The sequence below is a fragment of the Papaver somniferum genome, chromosome 10, assembly GCF_003573695.1.
Source record: "Papaver somniferum cultivar HN1 chromosome 10, ASM357369v1, whole genome shotgun sequence".
In the NCBI taxonomy this organism is placed as follows: Eukaryota; Viridiplantae; Streptophyta; class Magnoliopsida; order Ranunculales; family Papaveraceae; genus Papaver; species Papaver somniferum.
Window position 1 is genome coordinate 5,229,281 of NC_039367.1, and position 12,444 is coordinate 5,241,724.

The window sequence follows — 12,444 nt, forward strand, 5'->3', positions numbered from 1 at the left end:
AAAAAAAAAATCTTCAAGATTAGTCAGGGGTATTTGTGAAGGTCCAGAGGGTATTTGTGAAGGCCTACCAAAAAGAGGGGTATTTATCCAATTTCCACAAAAAATTTACTTTCGGCACCAGAAGAACTTATTGGGAACAAAATATCAAGGTTAAGAGTCTTATATGTTTGAACCCACTTGTTCAGACTTTTTTTTTTAATTGTCCGATTCAAACATGTTCTTCTAGAAAATCATTTCAAATTTCAAACTTGTTTTTGAAAAAGTAATAGACAAAAAACTGAATTCAGAGAGATAATATGTTTGTTTGGCTTTGAACTCAATTGAGTCAAATTTCAGATAATTATTCGTTCGAACATGAAAGGCGTTTTACTTGTCAAAATATTAAGTTAATTATCTTTTTATGTTAGATGCTCTTCGAGTGCTTACCCACAATTTTTTTTTTAATTTATAAGTTAAAAAAATAATTTAAATATGTTAAAATTTAGGTTTTGGTCACAAAGGGATTTTTTTTTAAATATATAATCAAAAAGTAACGACGTCTTTTGATTAACCCTTAAGTTAATTCCTAACATGCCCAATGGTTCTTATTAACATGGTAACTTAGTTGGTGGTTCATATATAATTCTATTTTCCATATTGACCATCACAAATTTATATGTGAAAATGGGCATATTGGTGGCTGAATACAAAGTTTGGCTCTAATGGGTAAATTAAAGTTAGGCTTAGGTAAAATGGACCTTGAAAATCATAGACAGTTCTACTCATCACCTTTATCTTTTCCTTTCTCCAATATTAAGAAACCACCAAAAAATTCATTATTGCTTCTAAAATGTAATTAAATTTTGATGAAACTTATATTTTTATGAAAAATTTGAGATGACATGCAAAGCTAGATTTGATAGTAAATCTGAAGAAGAAAAGATTATTCGAAAAATAGCTAGCATGGAATCATCCTTGTTTCAGCGATAAAATCTGCACCACAATCACCATCAGTAGAAGATCCACCGAAAAATAATACAAGAAAAAGAGACAAGTTATAGAAGAAAGATACCATATATGTTTGTGTGTGCTCATCCTTGTTTAAGCTTAGATGAACCTGAGTAAACCTTGTTTAAGATGAGATGAACTTGGATCATTATTGTTTAAAGAAGATTATTATGGCAATCTAAAATAATGTTACACATAAGGATATAAACTTGAGTTAAATACCCAACTCCGGATATTATGAGAGTACCTTTGCATGTCCATTAGATACTCCCTCCGTTCTTTTTTAATATGCCAGTTTTGTTTTTAGCAAAATTTAAGGAAATTAAGAGAACTAATCATTGAAAGTGGTCCTCATGACACTTGTCAATAAAAAAGTGAAGTGAAATGGTCATGACACTTGTTAGCAAAAGAAGTAAAGTGAAGTGGTCCACATGACACTTGTCATCAAAAGAAGTTAAGAGAAAAGTGGTCTCAAAAAATTAAAATAACATTTGATTTTCCCAATTAGGAAACTGACCTATTTTTTTGAAATTTTTATTTATAGAAACTGGCCTATTAAAAAAGAACGGAGGGAATATAAGAAAATGATTTGGAGGGTCATAGAACAAATTTATTTAACTCTTATAAATATTTTAACAAATTTCTAATAGTGTTTGTAAACTTGGAACAGTCGACACTTTCGGTTCCAGTCACCCATCTTAGCTCGCTTGTATTATCAGTTTTAGTATTGATTTTTTTGGTATTTATTACTGGTTTGCTTATACGCATCATATTACCATTTTTTTTTGTGGTTGAACGTATGACCCCAAAAGGAATGCTTGTGCTTTCGAAGTACACTGGTTTTTAGGATATTTCAGGTGTCGATATCCTTACATGCTTCTGGATAGTGTTAAAAACTCATGGTCGTATGCAAAGATATATAGTACTTTGTCAACTTGGAGGGATGAAGAAAAATAAGGAGATATCGATAGGTTTCCATTTATCGGTACTCGAGCGCAAATAAAACAAATTAGCTTTAATTTGACAACGTGGGTATTGTGGGCGAATTGTCAAAGGATTATCTAATATAGGGGTGGGATCGGCTGACAGGGCTTAGGATGACAGAGGATGACAGGGCCATTTGAAGCGTCGATTTATAAAAAATAGATGGATGAGATTTTTTTTCTGTCTTTCCTCTCTTCTTTTTCTCTCTTGACATCTACCTCCCTTGTATCTGATAAAGAAATTTTTTAACAGAGATATTTTTATGATTTTGAATGAAGCACCAATTAGTACATCAACATGAGTAGAAATATTTTTCATTTTTCTGTAAAGCAAAATTTCAGGTAGATATGGTGATGGTGCATAATCAAGGTTTACTATTTTTGAGATTTTCCTAAAAGTTTAAAATTGCGGTTGATTATTTGAGAATCATTGCAGCAGAATGGTAGAACGGGGATAATGTAACTTATGATGAGTTTCGGATCACACAGTATTGGGGTTATGAAATTAAAAAAATTAAGGATCTTGATTAGAATGAAGAATTGGGAGAGAATGTTAAAAGCATAACTTTTGAAACTCACTTCATTCATCCAAATTTTGAAGAAGCTAACAGACGAAATCTTGATGATTAATTATTATTTTTTAAAGAATCCCTTTCTTATTCCACCGAATCAAAAATAGAAAACTTATTGATCCTTAAAACTAAACGAATGTAAAGATTAAATCATAAACCTCTATGGTAATTAATGAAGATCACATAATTTCTAAATCTATTCAATACAAGATGCTGGGCAATCCAAAGGAATAAAAGAGTGAGATACGGTAATTATTTTTTGGAACTCGATATTGAGCCTGAGGGTAACCCGGGTTACTTATATAACTATGGACGATCTCACCCATCTATTTATCGTGGATCAACGGTTCATATGACCCTGTGATACTCTGTCACCCTGAGCCCTGTCAGCCGATCCCACCTCTATAATATAAACATCTTATCGATGCAATAGATATGTAATAGATATGTCATCGGGACAAAAAATGTTTGTTTTTTGTTTTTTCGTAAAATAGTCAAGCCTCAAATATATTGATCATTGATCTCCGATTCAACGATAGCGATTACAAGACTGACCCAAAAGTTTTTAGCGATTACAAAGTTTTTCACCCTGCAATAAAGATGTCCAAAGTGGTTAGCAACATATTTACAGGACCAAGTCTGAAAAATAGATCCTACCATTCCCAACCGATTCCAAAGTAACATAAATAGTTTAAATGGTCTTGGTTGGATCAAAAGTAACGCATCCAAACCATAAAACAAAACTACAATTAGTAGAGATGTTAGGATCTATAAATCAAACCATTCCTCAAGAGTTTTTTCAAAATCATATCGAAACACATGATATAGGTATAAAAGGATCTAAAGATCCAACCATTTGTCAATGATTTTTTCATAGTAAATAGTAACACAAGTAACCATTATACCTTAACTCGGTTTTCATAGAACTGACTCGGTCGGGATCGGTTTGGGTCTTCTTCTGCATCAGTCTATAGATTTTTGTTGTTTGTATCTTCTGTGTCTTCGAAGTGTCTTGTGTCTTATGTGTCTTTGTAGAGTCCTGTGTCTTTGGTGTATTTGGGTAACTTCTTGTTGTTGACATGTGATCCAGTGAAGGAGTCTGTGAATCTGGATTTGGAAAAATTGTCGAAGGATACTTTTCTGTGGCTGTTGGTCTAATTAAAACTGTCTACAATGAATTTTGAAGTGGTTTTCTCCCTTTGCAGAGAAGAGCCTGAGCTATTTGATTGAAAAAATCAAAAAGATCTATAAGAACTTGATGAAAATACCAACCCAAAACAGTAAACACCACTTTTATCCACAAACAAACAATTGCACGATTTTATAACTCAGTTGAAAATTAAAACACCCAAACCAGCAGAACCTTAAGATTGAAAAAGAAAAGAGGCTGAAAAACCAAGAAATAAAAACTGAAAAAGAAAGAAGAAATGATGGTTGATAAAGATCAGGAACCAACACTAAAGCTATTAAGTAAAACTTAATACAGCTAGAGAACAAAGATCAAAGAGATCCGGTTAAAGTTGAATCTTAGAACTTAGATCCAAAACCAAAAAAGATACCGAAAAAACAATAAAATTAGGTCAGAGAGGAAATAAAAGACGAGGAAGAAGAATTTAGATTTTTCAGGAGCGGATCTAAGAAAAAAAATCAAAAAATATATTTGTTGATTTACTGTATATCCAAAGCGTTTTATACCTAGATTAAAGTTATTGGACAAAGAATGCATGTTAATGTTTGTTCATTCATTGTATGTCATCGACACAAAATGTTAATGGATAAATGGATGTTTTGATTGGTCAACCGCATAGTATGACGAGCGTCTAACATCTAATCTAACTCCTTTAAAATCATAACTCATGCGAGCCCCCATGTTGAAAGGTGACCTCCACCCATTTTTAGAATTGCTCCATTCCATTTTTCCTCAAAGGAGAGAAAATAAGGCTTTTTAAGAAATTTTTGTATTTATCACACAAAAAAAAAAAAAAAAAACAAAGAAAAACCTAAGAAGAAACCCGAGGAACAAACCTAGGTTTTCTTCCCTACGAAACAAATCATCATTAACGATGATACAAAGAAAAGAAAAACAACTAGCCAGAAGTAGAAGGATTTATCTTTTCTTCCAGGATGATAATAATCCTTTTGACATATTATCATGGTTAGTATTTTGATCAAAACTTTCGGCGGATTTATTTCTCTCTTATCTGTTTATTTTTCTTAGGGTTTTTTTAATTTCTGGGGTTCAATATTAGTTGAATGTGATTGTAATTTTGTGATCTTTATATGTATTGGTGTATATATAGTTTTGTTACAAACCGTAGTTATGTGACTAACATGTAGATATGGATTTTTTCTTTTCCGTTCTCTCAGTTGAATTTTTTTTTTTTATTCTTATAACAAACCTAGATTTTCTTCCCTACGAAACAAATCATCATTAATGATGATACAAAGAAAAGAAAAACAACTAGCCAGGAGTAGAAGGCTTTATCTTTTCTTCCAGGATGATGATAATCCATTTGACATATTATTATGGTTAGTATTTTGATCAAAATTTTCGACGGATTTATTTTTCTCTCTTTTATGTTTATTTTTCTTAGGATTTTTCTAATTTCTGGGATTCAATATTAGTTGAATGTGATTGTAATTTTGTAATCTTTATACGTATTGGTGTATATATAGTTTTGTTTAAAAACCGTAGTTATGTTATGTGACTAACATGTAGATATGGATTTTTTCTTTTCCTGTCTCTTAGTTGATTTCTTTTTTTTATTCTTATAACAAGTGATAATGCAAAGAGATGCAAGGTTTATTAATGGGGTTTAACTTGTTGTAGTTACTTTTATTTATGTTGCTATTGATCAGTCATATGGACTGATTGTTGTACATGATCGAGCTCGAGTCGCTGGTAATGAAGATAAGTGGTTGTTGATAGAGAAGGAGCAGATGCTGTTGTTATCTGGTGGTAACACACGGAAACAAAATATGGATGATGAGGTAGCGCGCGATGGATGAATGAACTGTGCTCGGGTGAGTTCTAGATGGTCATAGACTCATAGTAAGTTCGGCATCATATTTTTTTTACCGCTGTTTGAAGAAATTTTGTTAGTTTCTTTTTGTCAGTAATTTGATTAATTAATGTCGAGCATATGATATTGAAGAGTGTCTTCTTCATTTTTGTCTTTTTGTTAGTAGAACCATGGTTTTCTACCATTGGCGTTGCAATTCTCTTGCTCCAATTACTGTATGTATGGAATCTATTAGATGCACGTTGTTAAATTTTTGGCTTTTTATGTATTATTAATTTATTAATTGGAGTAGAATCTTTGCTTTGGGGTGAAACGAGCCTAACTGTACAAATAATGAAGAGTGTCTTCTCCATTTCTGTCCTTTCGTGAGGGTTTACAATGCAGTTTGATTTTGGTCCAGTTTGAGCTCTCTTCTAATGGTGGGGCAAAGCATGGGATTCTGGAAGGATTTTTTTCTTTTTTGTATCCAGCTCATGTATTTTGTTCCCTAATATTGTGGTGTTTATGTAGTTACCGTTTTGGCGCTATCTATGATATATCAAGGTATGCTTGCATTCGTCTCCACCCTGGCATGTCTTGGTATTGAAATCCCTAATACTTGGTTTGCATGTCTTTATGCCTTTGGTTTTTGCATGATGCAGTTTCGTTTTGGTTCAACATAAATATAAAATGAGCCACTCGAATGTTGAAACTCCCAATATTCTACTTTATGTATGCTTACTGTGAATCTTTAGTTAGATATTTTGGGTTAGCCAACCTTTAGATCATCAGAATTCACATGTGACAAGTGCAGTACGAAGAACGGTAGTCCATAACAGGTCAATCTTCCGATACGAGTGATGTCTTTGGATTTGGAATGCTACTTCTTGAACGTAACACAGGACAACAAGCACTACAAAACGGAAGGCCTCTAGGGACGGTCATAAAAACATCCCAAAAACTTGAAAGCCGTCCCAAAAAGCTATTAGGGGCGTTTGTTGCTGCGTCCCCAGATCCACCGTCACTAATACTACTAAGGACGGATTTACCTTCTAGGGACGGTTCTGAGTGGCCGTCAGTAGTACTATTAGGGACGTCTTCATCTTCTAGGGACGTTTCTTTTGGGCCGCCACTAATACTTCTAGGGACAGCTCCATCTTCTAGGGACGTTTCTTTTTGGCCGCCACTAATTCTTCTAGGGACGCCTCCATCTTTTAGGGACAGTTTTAAAACCGCCAGAAAAACAAGATTAAACTGGAACAATGGGGACGGTTTAAAAACCGTCCCTAATATCTGAATATTGAAGCTCTGTTCCCCTGCTTTAATTGGCAGAATGCCATCCCCTCATAGGATTGGATGCCATACATCATAAAACTAGAGACAACTAGAATGCCATACATCCACAGAACAGAGACAAACTCATAGAAGACTTTTTTTTGTATGGATACTCAAAAACCAAGTTATTTGTTTACAAAAGAGACCCAACCATTCTCAAAAAACAAGAAAAAGTTTAGATGTTCATATAATCTCTACAGTAAATGGTGTCTCATCTGTTAACTACAATTAGCGGCCTGCGGCGTTTGAGTGTTATTTTATCATTTGTCTATCATCTGTCAAAATCTGGCAACTAACCCTTCCTGCACCTTTCCATGTCACATTTCCTGCAACAAATTCATAATGGCAACAATCAGTTCTGAGATTCTAATGGAGACTGTTCTTTTCGTCAATTAACACAACATAGAGCATTAAGGTAAATTTAAGACATAGGGTCATAGGCTGACTTTAAGTCACAGCGCACATGTTGCAAAGCCACTCCAGATATTCAATACTTACTCCCCAGTTCTTAGAGACCATGATGAAGCCTAAAAAATGACGCTTAAGGCATAGTTGAGAACCTAATTTTGTGTCAGGTGGCCTAAGAGATAGTGACTTAGATAACACGGAAGCTCATACATACCTAAATAACCACTGAGTCTAAGGTTAATCATATCAATTCAAAATGGCAACAATCAATAGTTGCATTCTGCCAAAATATTTCCACTATTGACTGAAATTGCATGTACAAGAAAAAAAAAGTGAATGATGTACGATACCTCGAGTCCTTCGTTGTTCTGATTTGGTGGTAATACTGCAACTTGAGCCTCCAATTCTGCAACCCTTCGTTTGAGCATTGCATTTTCCTCTGTCAATTGAACGACTTTACTTGATGATGATGACTCGCCCAAAAACTGTTTCGGCTTCACAGTTCTGCCAAAGCAACGGACCCGACCACGCCTATCTGGTCCCATTACAGCCGCAAATGCATCATTTCGTCCACCTAAAACGACTCCAGATCCAGGTTGGTTAGCCTGGTTGTGTATTTCCACCATTCGATCCTACAAGTAAATCAATCTCGAAAGTTAGGCCAATTCGAATTACAAATGCAAAAAACAGATGACCCGAAAGAAAACTTAAAAGTATAAAGGTATACGTATTGTTCAGCAGCAACAGGATCCATCACTTCTTCATTTGGATCTGATGTTTTCCTTTTCTTTGTCCTGGTCCTACGAAATATCTCGTGTCGTTCAGGGAACCTTCCTGTTTTGGCTAGCATCTGTAAAATGAAATTTTGTGCTGTTGGTTGCATATAACATACGAAACATCCTCACCAAGATCAAACTGAACAGAAGCTTTACCTCTTTTGCATATTCCATATGTGGCTTGGAGCCACCAGTGTGTTGAATTGTTTGTTTGGACCTATTTTGTTTATTCTTAGCCGCCAACTCCTGTTTCAAAACAAAATCATAATAACAAATGACGCTTGCTGTGAGCCTTGCGCTAGTGGGAAAATGATAGAAGGTCTAATAAGAGCATGGATACAACAAATACGTACTTTATTTTTCTGGGTATTCCACATTTTAACTAACGGCGCCCACTGACTTTCCACAACATCTGCAGGTCGGTGTGCAAGATTTTGCGCCTCACTTCTGTTCGGATCATACCCTGCTGATTTCATTGTATGTTTGTGATCCCTCCAATAATGATTAAGCCTACTCCTGATGGAAGCATCAAGTTCTTAGAGGCAGTCAAATACATTCTGTCATTAAATACAAAAACAACACAATTATTAGGAAATGAATGGCTCCGTCAATAAATTTGATGCAAACTTGAACAAAATGAAACCAATTAGATGTCAACTTAAACTACTATCCTGAATTATTACCAAATAATTTGAAGGGCAACGAACTTCACCTTTATATCATCCAAAGCTTTCTGAATCCGATTAGGCGTCATATACTTCCAATTGGATACGGACAATGGCAGCATGTAACCATCTCTAGCTAGACGGCCGATATAATGAGCTAGATCTGATCGGTGCTCCCCAGAAGGCTGACTCGTGAAGTTTTCCACTGGTAGCTTCTGTCCCTCTTCGACATCTTCTAGGAATAACAACTTTCCTTTCCCTCGAACGCCCTTTCCTTTTGTCCCTTCTTGATCAGTCATCCTACAACACATGGAAACAAATGACGTAAAGGGAACCAATGATGTTAGTACAGAAAACAACATCAGGTCCCCTGCAGTTCTTGCTAAGGAAATAATAAGCACAAATCATAACGTAGTATAATAAGGACAAATAATAATGTAGTATGATAAGCACAAATAATGGTTCAAAACTTGTACAGAACTAGTTCGCAAATAGAAAATCCTAATTAAGTTACAAATGATGAACTTAATCATCATCGATTCAGTTATTCAGGTCAACACTATCACCATCATCTTCACTGTCACCATCATCTTCACTATCACCATCACTATCACCATCACCACCATCATCATTATCTGTAACCCCATCTACGTACTCTTCATCTTCTGATTCTTCCTTGTCCCCGACGTATTCTTCTTCTTCGTCATCTTCTTCTTCTTCTTCAATGTTTTCATTAACACTTCCGTTTTCTACACCTTGTTGACTATTAACATTCCTTGCTGGAGCATCAACAAACACCCCACTCCCTTCATCTCTAACAACGCTGATATCATCATCTTCAATACCGACTTGCTCAGAATCCCTTCCAAATGGATCAATGTCAAGTAGTTCATCAACATTACCCTCACCCATGTCAAAAACATCCCTGGGTTTATTCCTTACCACCACGTGCCAATCCAAATCTATAGGATCTTGAGAATAAAAAACTTGCCGCACTTGAGAGGCCAAAACGAAAGGTTCTTCTTTCTGTGTTGGTATGCGATGATTGAAATTTACGAGAGTGAACCCTAAGTTATCTACCTTCTTACCTCTGCCTGATCCACTAACAACATAAAACCAGTCACACTCGAATAATACAAATTTACGGCCTTGTCTATAAGTCAGCTCAATTATGTCTTTAACTTGTCCATAATATGTGAGCTCAGTATCATTGTTCGGGTTCTGATCCGCTGCATTCCTATAGAAAGGTGTTGTTGACTCTACTACAATACCACTGTTCTGTGTCTTTGCTCTAGAATCCTTACTGACTGTTCTGAAGCTATAACCACGAGTAATATAACCGGTGAATCGTCTCGCAGTTGTGAATGGACCTTCAGCTAGCACGTCCAATCCTTCTGCAAATTGTAATTTAGCTTGACCAAGTAACATGATATGGTCCCTGAACCAATCAGCAAACTCATTTTTGTGTTTCCGTTGGCGCTGACGTTGATTCATTTTAGGGTGTAACATAGCCAGAGTGGCCTTGTGTTGCCTACATCAAAGAAACAAGAAATTAATTAGAGATAACTTGTCCATAATACATTTAATTAGACCAGAAAATACCTAATTAGTTATATCATTAGAGATCCAATTACAGAAAACAGAAATCTTACTCTGCATATGTATCCATGTTAGCATCATTGAAAAGGATATAGTCGTGCAACAACTTTTTTTTGATTGCCACTTAGAACAATCCGCGCAGCCTTCCCAATGTGTGTATCATCCACGTATCTAACTGGTCTGTTTATTCGTGACTCTACATCTTTGAGGTACCTCGACAAAAATGTCACACATTCATCAGCCAAATATCCTTCAGCAATGGATCCCTCCGGATGAGCTTTATTCCTGACATATTTCTTGAGAGTGTACAAATACCTGTTGAAGAATGCAAATTGAATAATCCTTATTCCAATTCTATGATGAATTCATTGATGCAGGAAACGAAATTCACCGATGAATGATGACTAAGAACTTATGCAAAAAGAGAAAAAAATGAAGATGTACAACATTCAATCTAAAAGGTAACAAAGAACCAAATTTGAATGCCAAAAGAGAAAGAGAATAAGGAGACCATATACCTTTCAATCGGGTACATCCATCGATACTGAACAGGTCCACCAATACGCGCCTCTGTTGGCAAATGGATAAGCAAGTGTACCATAATGTCAAAGAAGGAAGGAGGAAATATCTGCTCCAAGTTACAGAGAATGAGTGCGATGCGCTTTTCCAATTCTTTGAAGTCTTTAGGCCATGAATTCTTGGAGCGTAGTTCTTGGAAGAATGAACTTAACTCAATTAACACAGAACTAACTCTATCTGGAAACGTCTTTCGAATTGCCAAAGGCAATAGCTGCTGCATTATCACATGTGAATCATGACTCTTTAATCCAAAAATCTTACGCTGTTTCATATTCACACATCTTGCAATGAGTGAAGAGTAACCATCTGGGGTCTTCAAGTTCTTCAAGACACTAAGGAACATCTCCTTTTTAGCATTATCCATAAAGTAAAATGCATTTGGTAAGAAAAATTTCTTCCCATTTGCAGTCATAATTGGGTGAAGCTCAGGTCTGAGATTTAGGAGCTGAAGATCTAACCTTGCCTTTAGACCATCCTTGGCTTTCTTATCCATATCCAGCAGAGTACCAATAACGCTGTCGCACACATTCTTCTCAGTGTGCATGAAATCTAAATTGTGTTTGAGTACATTATCTGCCCAGTACGGCAGTTCATAAAAAATACTCAATTTCTTCCAATTGCCCGGCATGTTACTCGTAGCTGTATTTGATGCTCATTCTTTTCTCTTGCGTGGACGATTACCCATCAAACTATCCTCAAACTGTTTTCCAAATACATGTGGAATGTGTTTTAGCTTCTGCAAGATATCTGGCCCTAACAATGGGTTTGGTGGTGAACCGTATTCCACATTACCATTGAATTCCTTCGTTAGAGAGCGAAACCTGTGACCCATTGGCAAGAAGCGTCGGTGTCCCATGTAGCAGGTTTTTCTTCCATGCTTCAACCTTTGATGTCGTGTATCTTCCTGACACGTTGGACATGCCAACTTTCCTTTGGTACTCCATCCTGATAGCATCGCTATTCCAGGATAATCACTTATAGTCCATAATAACCCCACACGCATATTAAACATTTCATTTCGTGAAGAATCATATGTATTTGCCCCTTCTTCCCACAACTCCTTAAGCTCGTCGATTAAGGGCCTCAGGTATACATCAATATCGTTACCTGGGGAATAATGATTTAAAATAATTATACTCGAATCAAGATAAAACTGCTTCTGTCATTATAATTTAAAACTATTATATACATATTTTAAAAATTTGGCAATATAAATGATCTCATAGTAAATAAACCTTACATCATTGTATGTATTATTTGCATCTAAGACACGTAACTCATTCTCCATTGGTGCCCTCCATTTTGGATTAGACTTTGCTTCATTGTAGTTTTTAGGTTCTTGATGACTGGATATAGCACTTAGAAATGCAGAGTGTGAAGAACCTACATGATCATAAGTTAAATGTGCCTGTATGGGATACGCAGCGGAATGATATGTAAAGAAATCTTTGTATTTCTATGGAGCTTTCTTCTCACGACTTGAGGTTCTGACAATTGGTACCACTGGTTGGTGATCTTGTGGAACCATAACCTCAGTT

General features: G+C 35.6%; 1 protein-coding gene and 1 long non-coding RNA gene across 2 annotated transcripts; one reads left to right on the forward strand and one right to left on the reverse strand.

The window, feature by feature from the left end:
• The first annotated feature begins 4,541 nt into the window (after positions 1-4,541).
• LOC113317670 lies at positions 4,542-5,856 on the forward strand. The gene is made up of 2 exons (XR_003343823.1): positions 4,542-4,697; positions 5,402-5,856. It is a non-coding gene; the product is annotated as an uncharacterized LOC113317670 (long non-coding RNA).
• A 2,074-nt stretch (positions 5,857-7,930) lies between these two features.
• Positions 7,931-9,027, reverse strand: LOC113315295. The gene is made up of 4 exons (XM_026563591.1): positions 8,747-9,027; positions 8,417-8,579; positions 8,220-8,309; positions 7,931-8,137 (listed from the first exon to the last, which is right to left on the reverse strand). The coding sequence occupies exons 1-4, from the start codon at positions 9,025-9,027 to the stop codon at positions 7,931-7,933; spliced, it is 741 nt and encodes a 246-aa protein (XP_026419376.1).
• Positions 9,028-12,444: the final 3,417 nt, after the last annotated feature.

Excerpts from the sequence above, each read along its gene's own strand:
- LOC113315295 (XM_026563591.1), bottom strand. The coding sequence starts at position 9,027 with ATGACTGATCAAGAAGGGACAAAAGGAAAGGGCGTTCGAGGGAAAGGA. Across the intron at positions 8,580-8,746 it reads GTTGCCCTTCAAATTATTTG|GAGTAGGCTTAATCATTATT; the intron begins GTAATAATTCAG and ends TGCTTCCATCAG. Across the intron at positions 8,310-8,416 it reads GGAATACCCAGAAAAATAAA|GAGTTGGCGGCTAAGAATAA; the intron begins GTACGTATTTGT and ends GTTTTGAAACAG.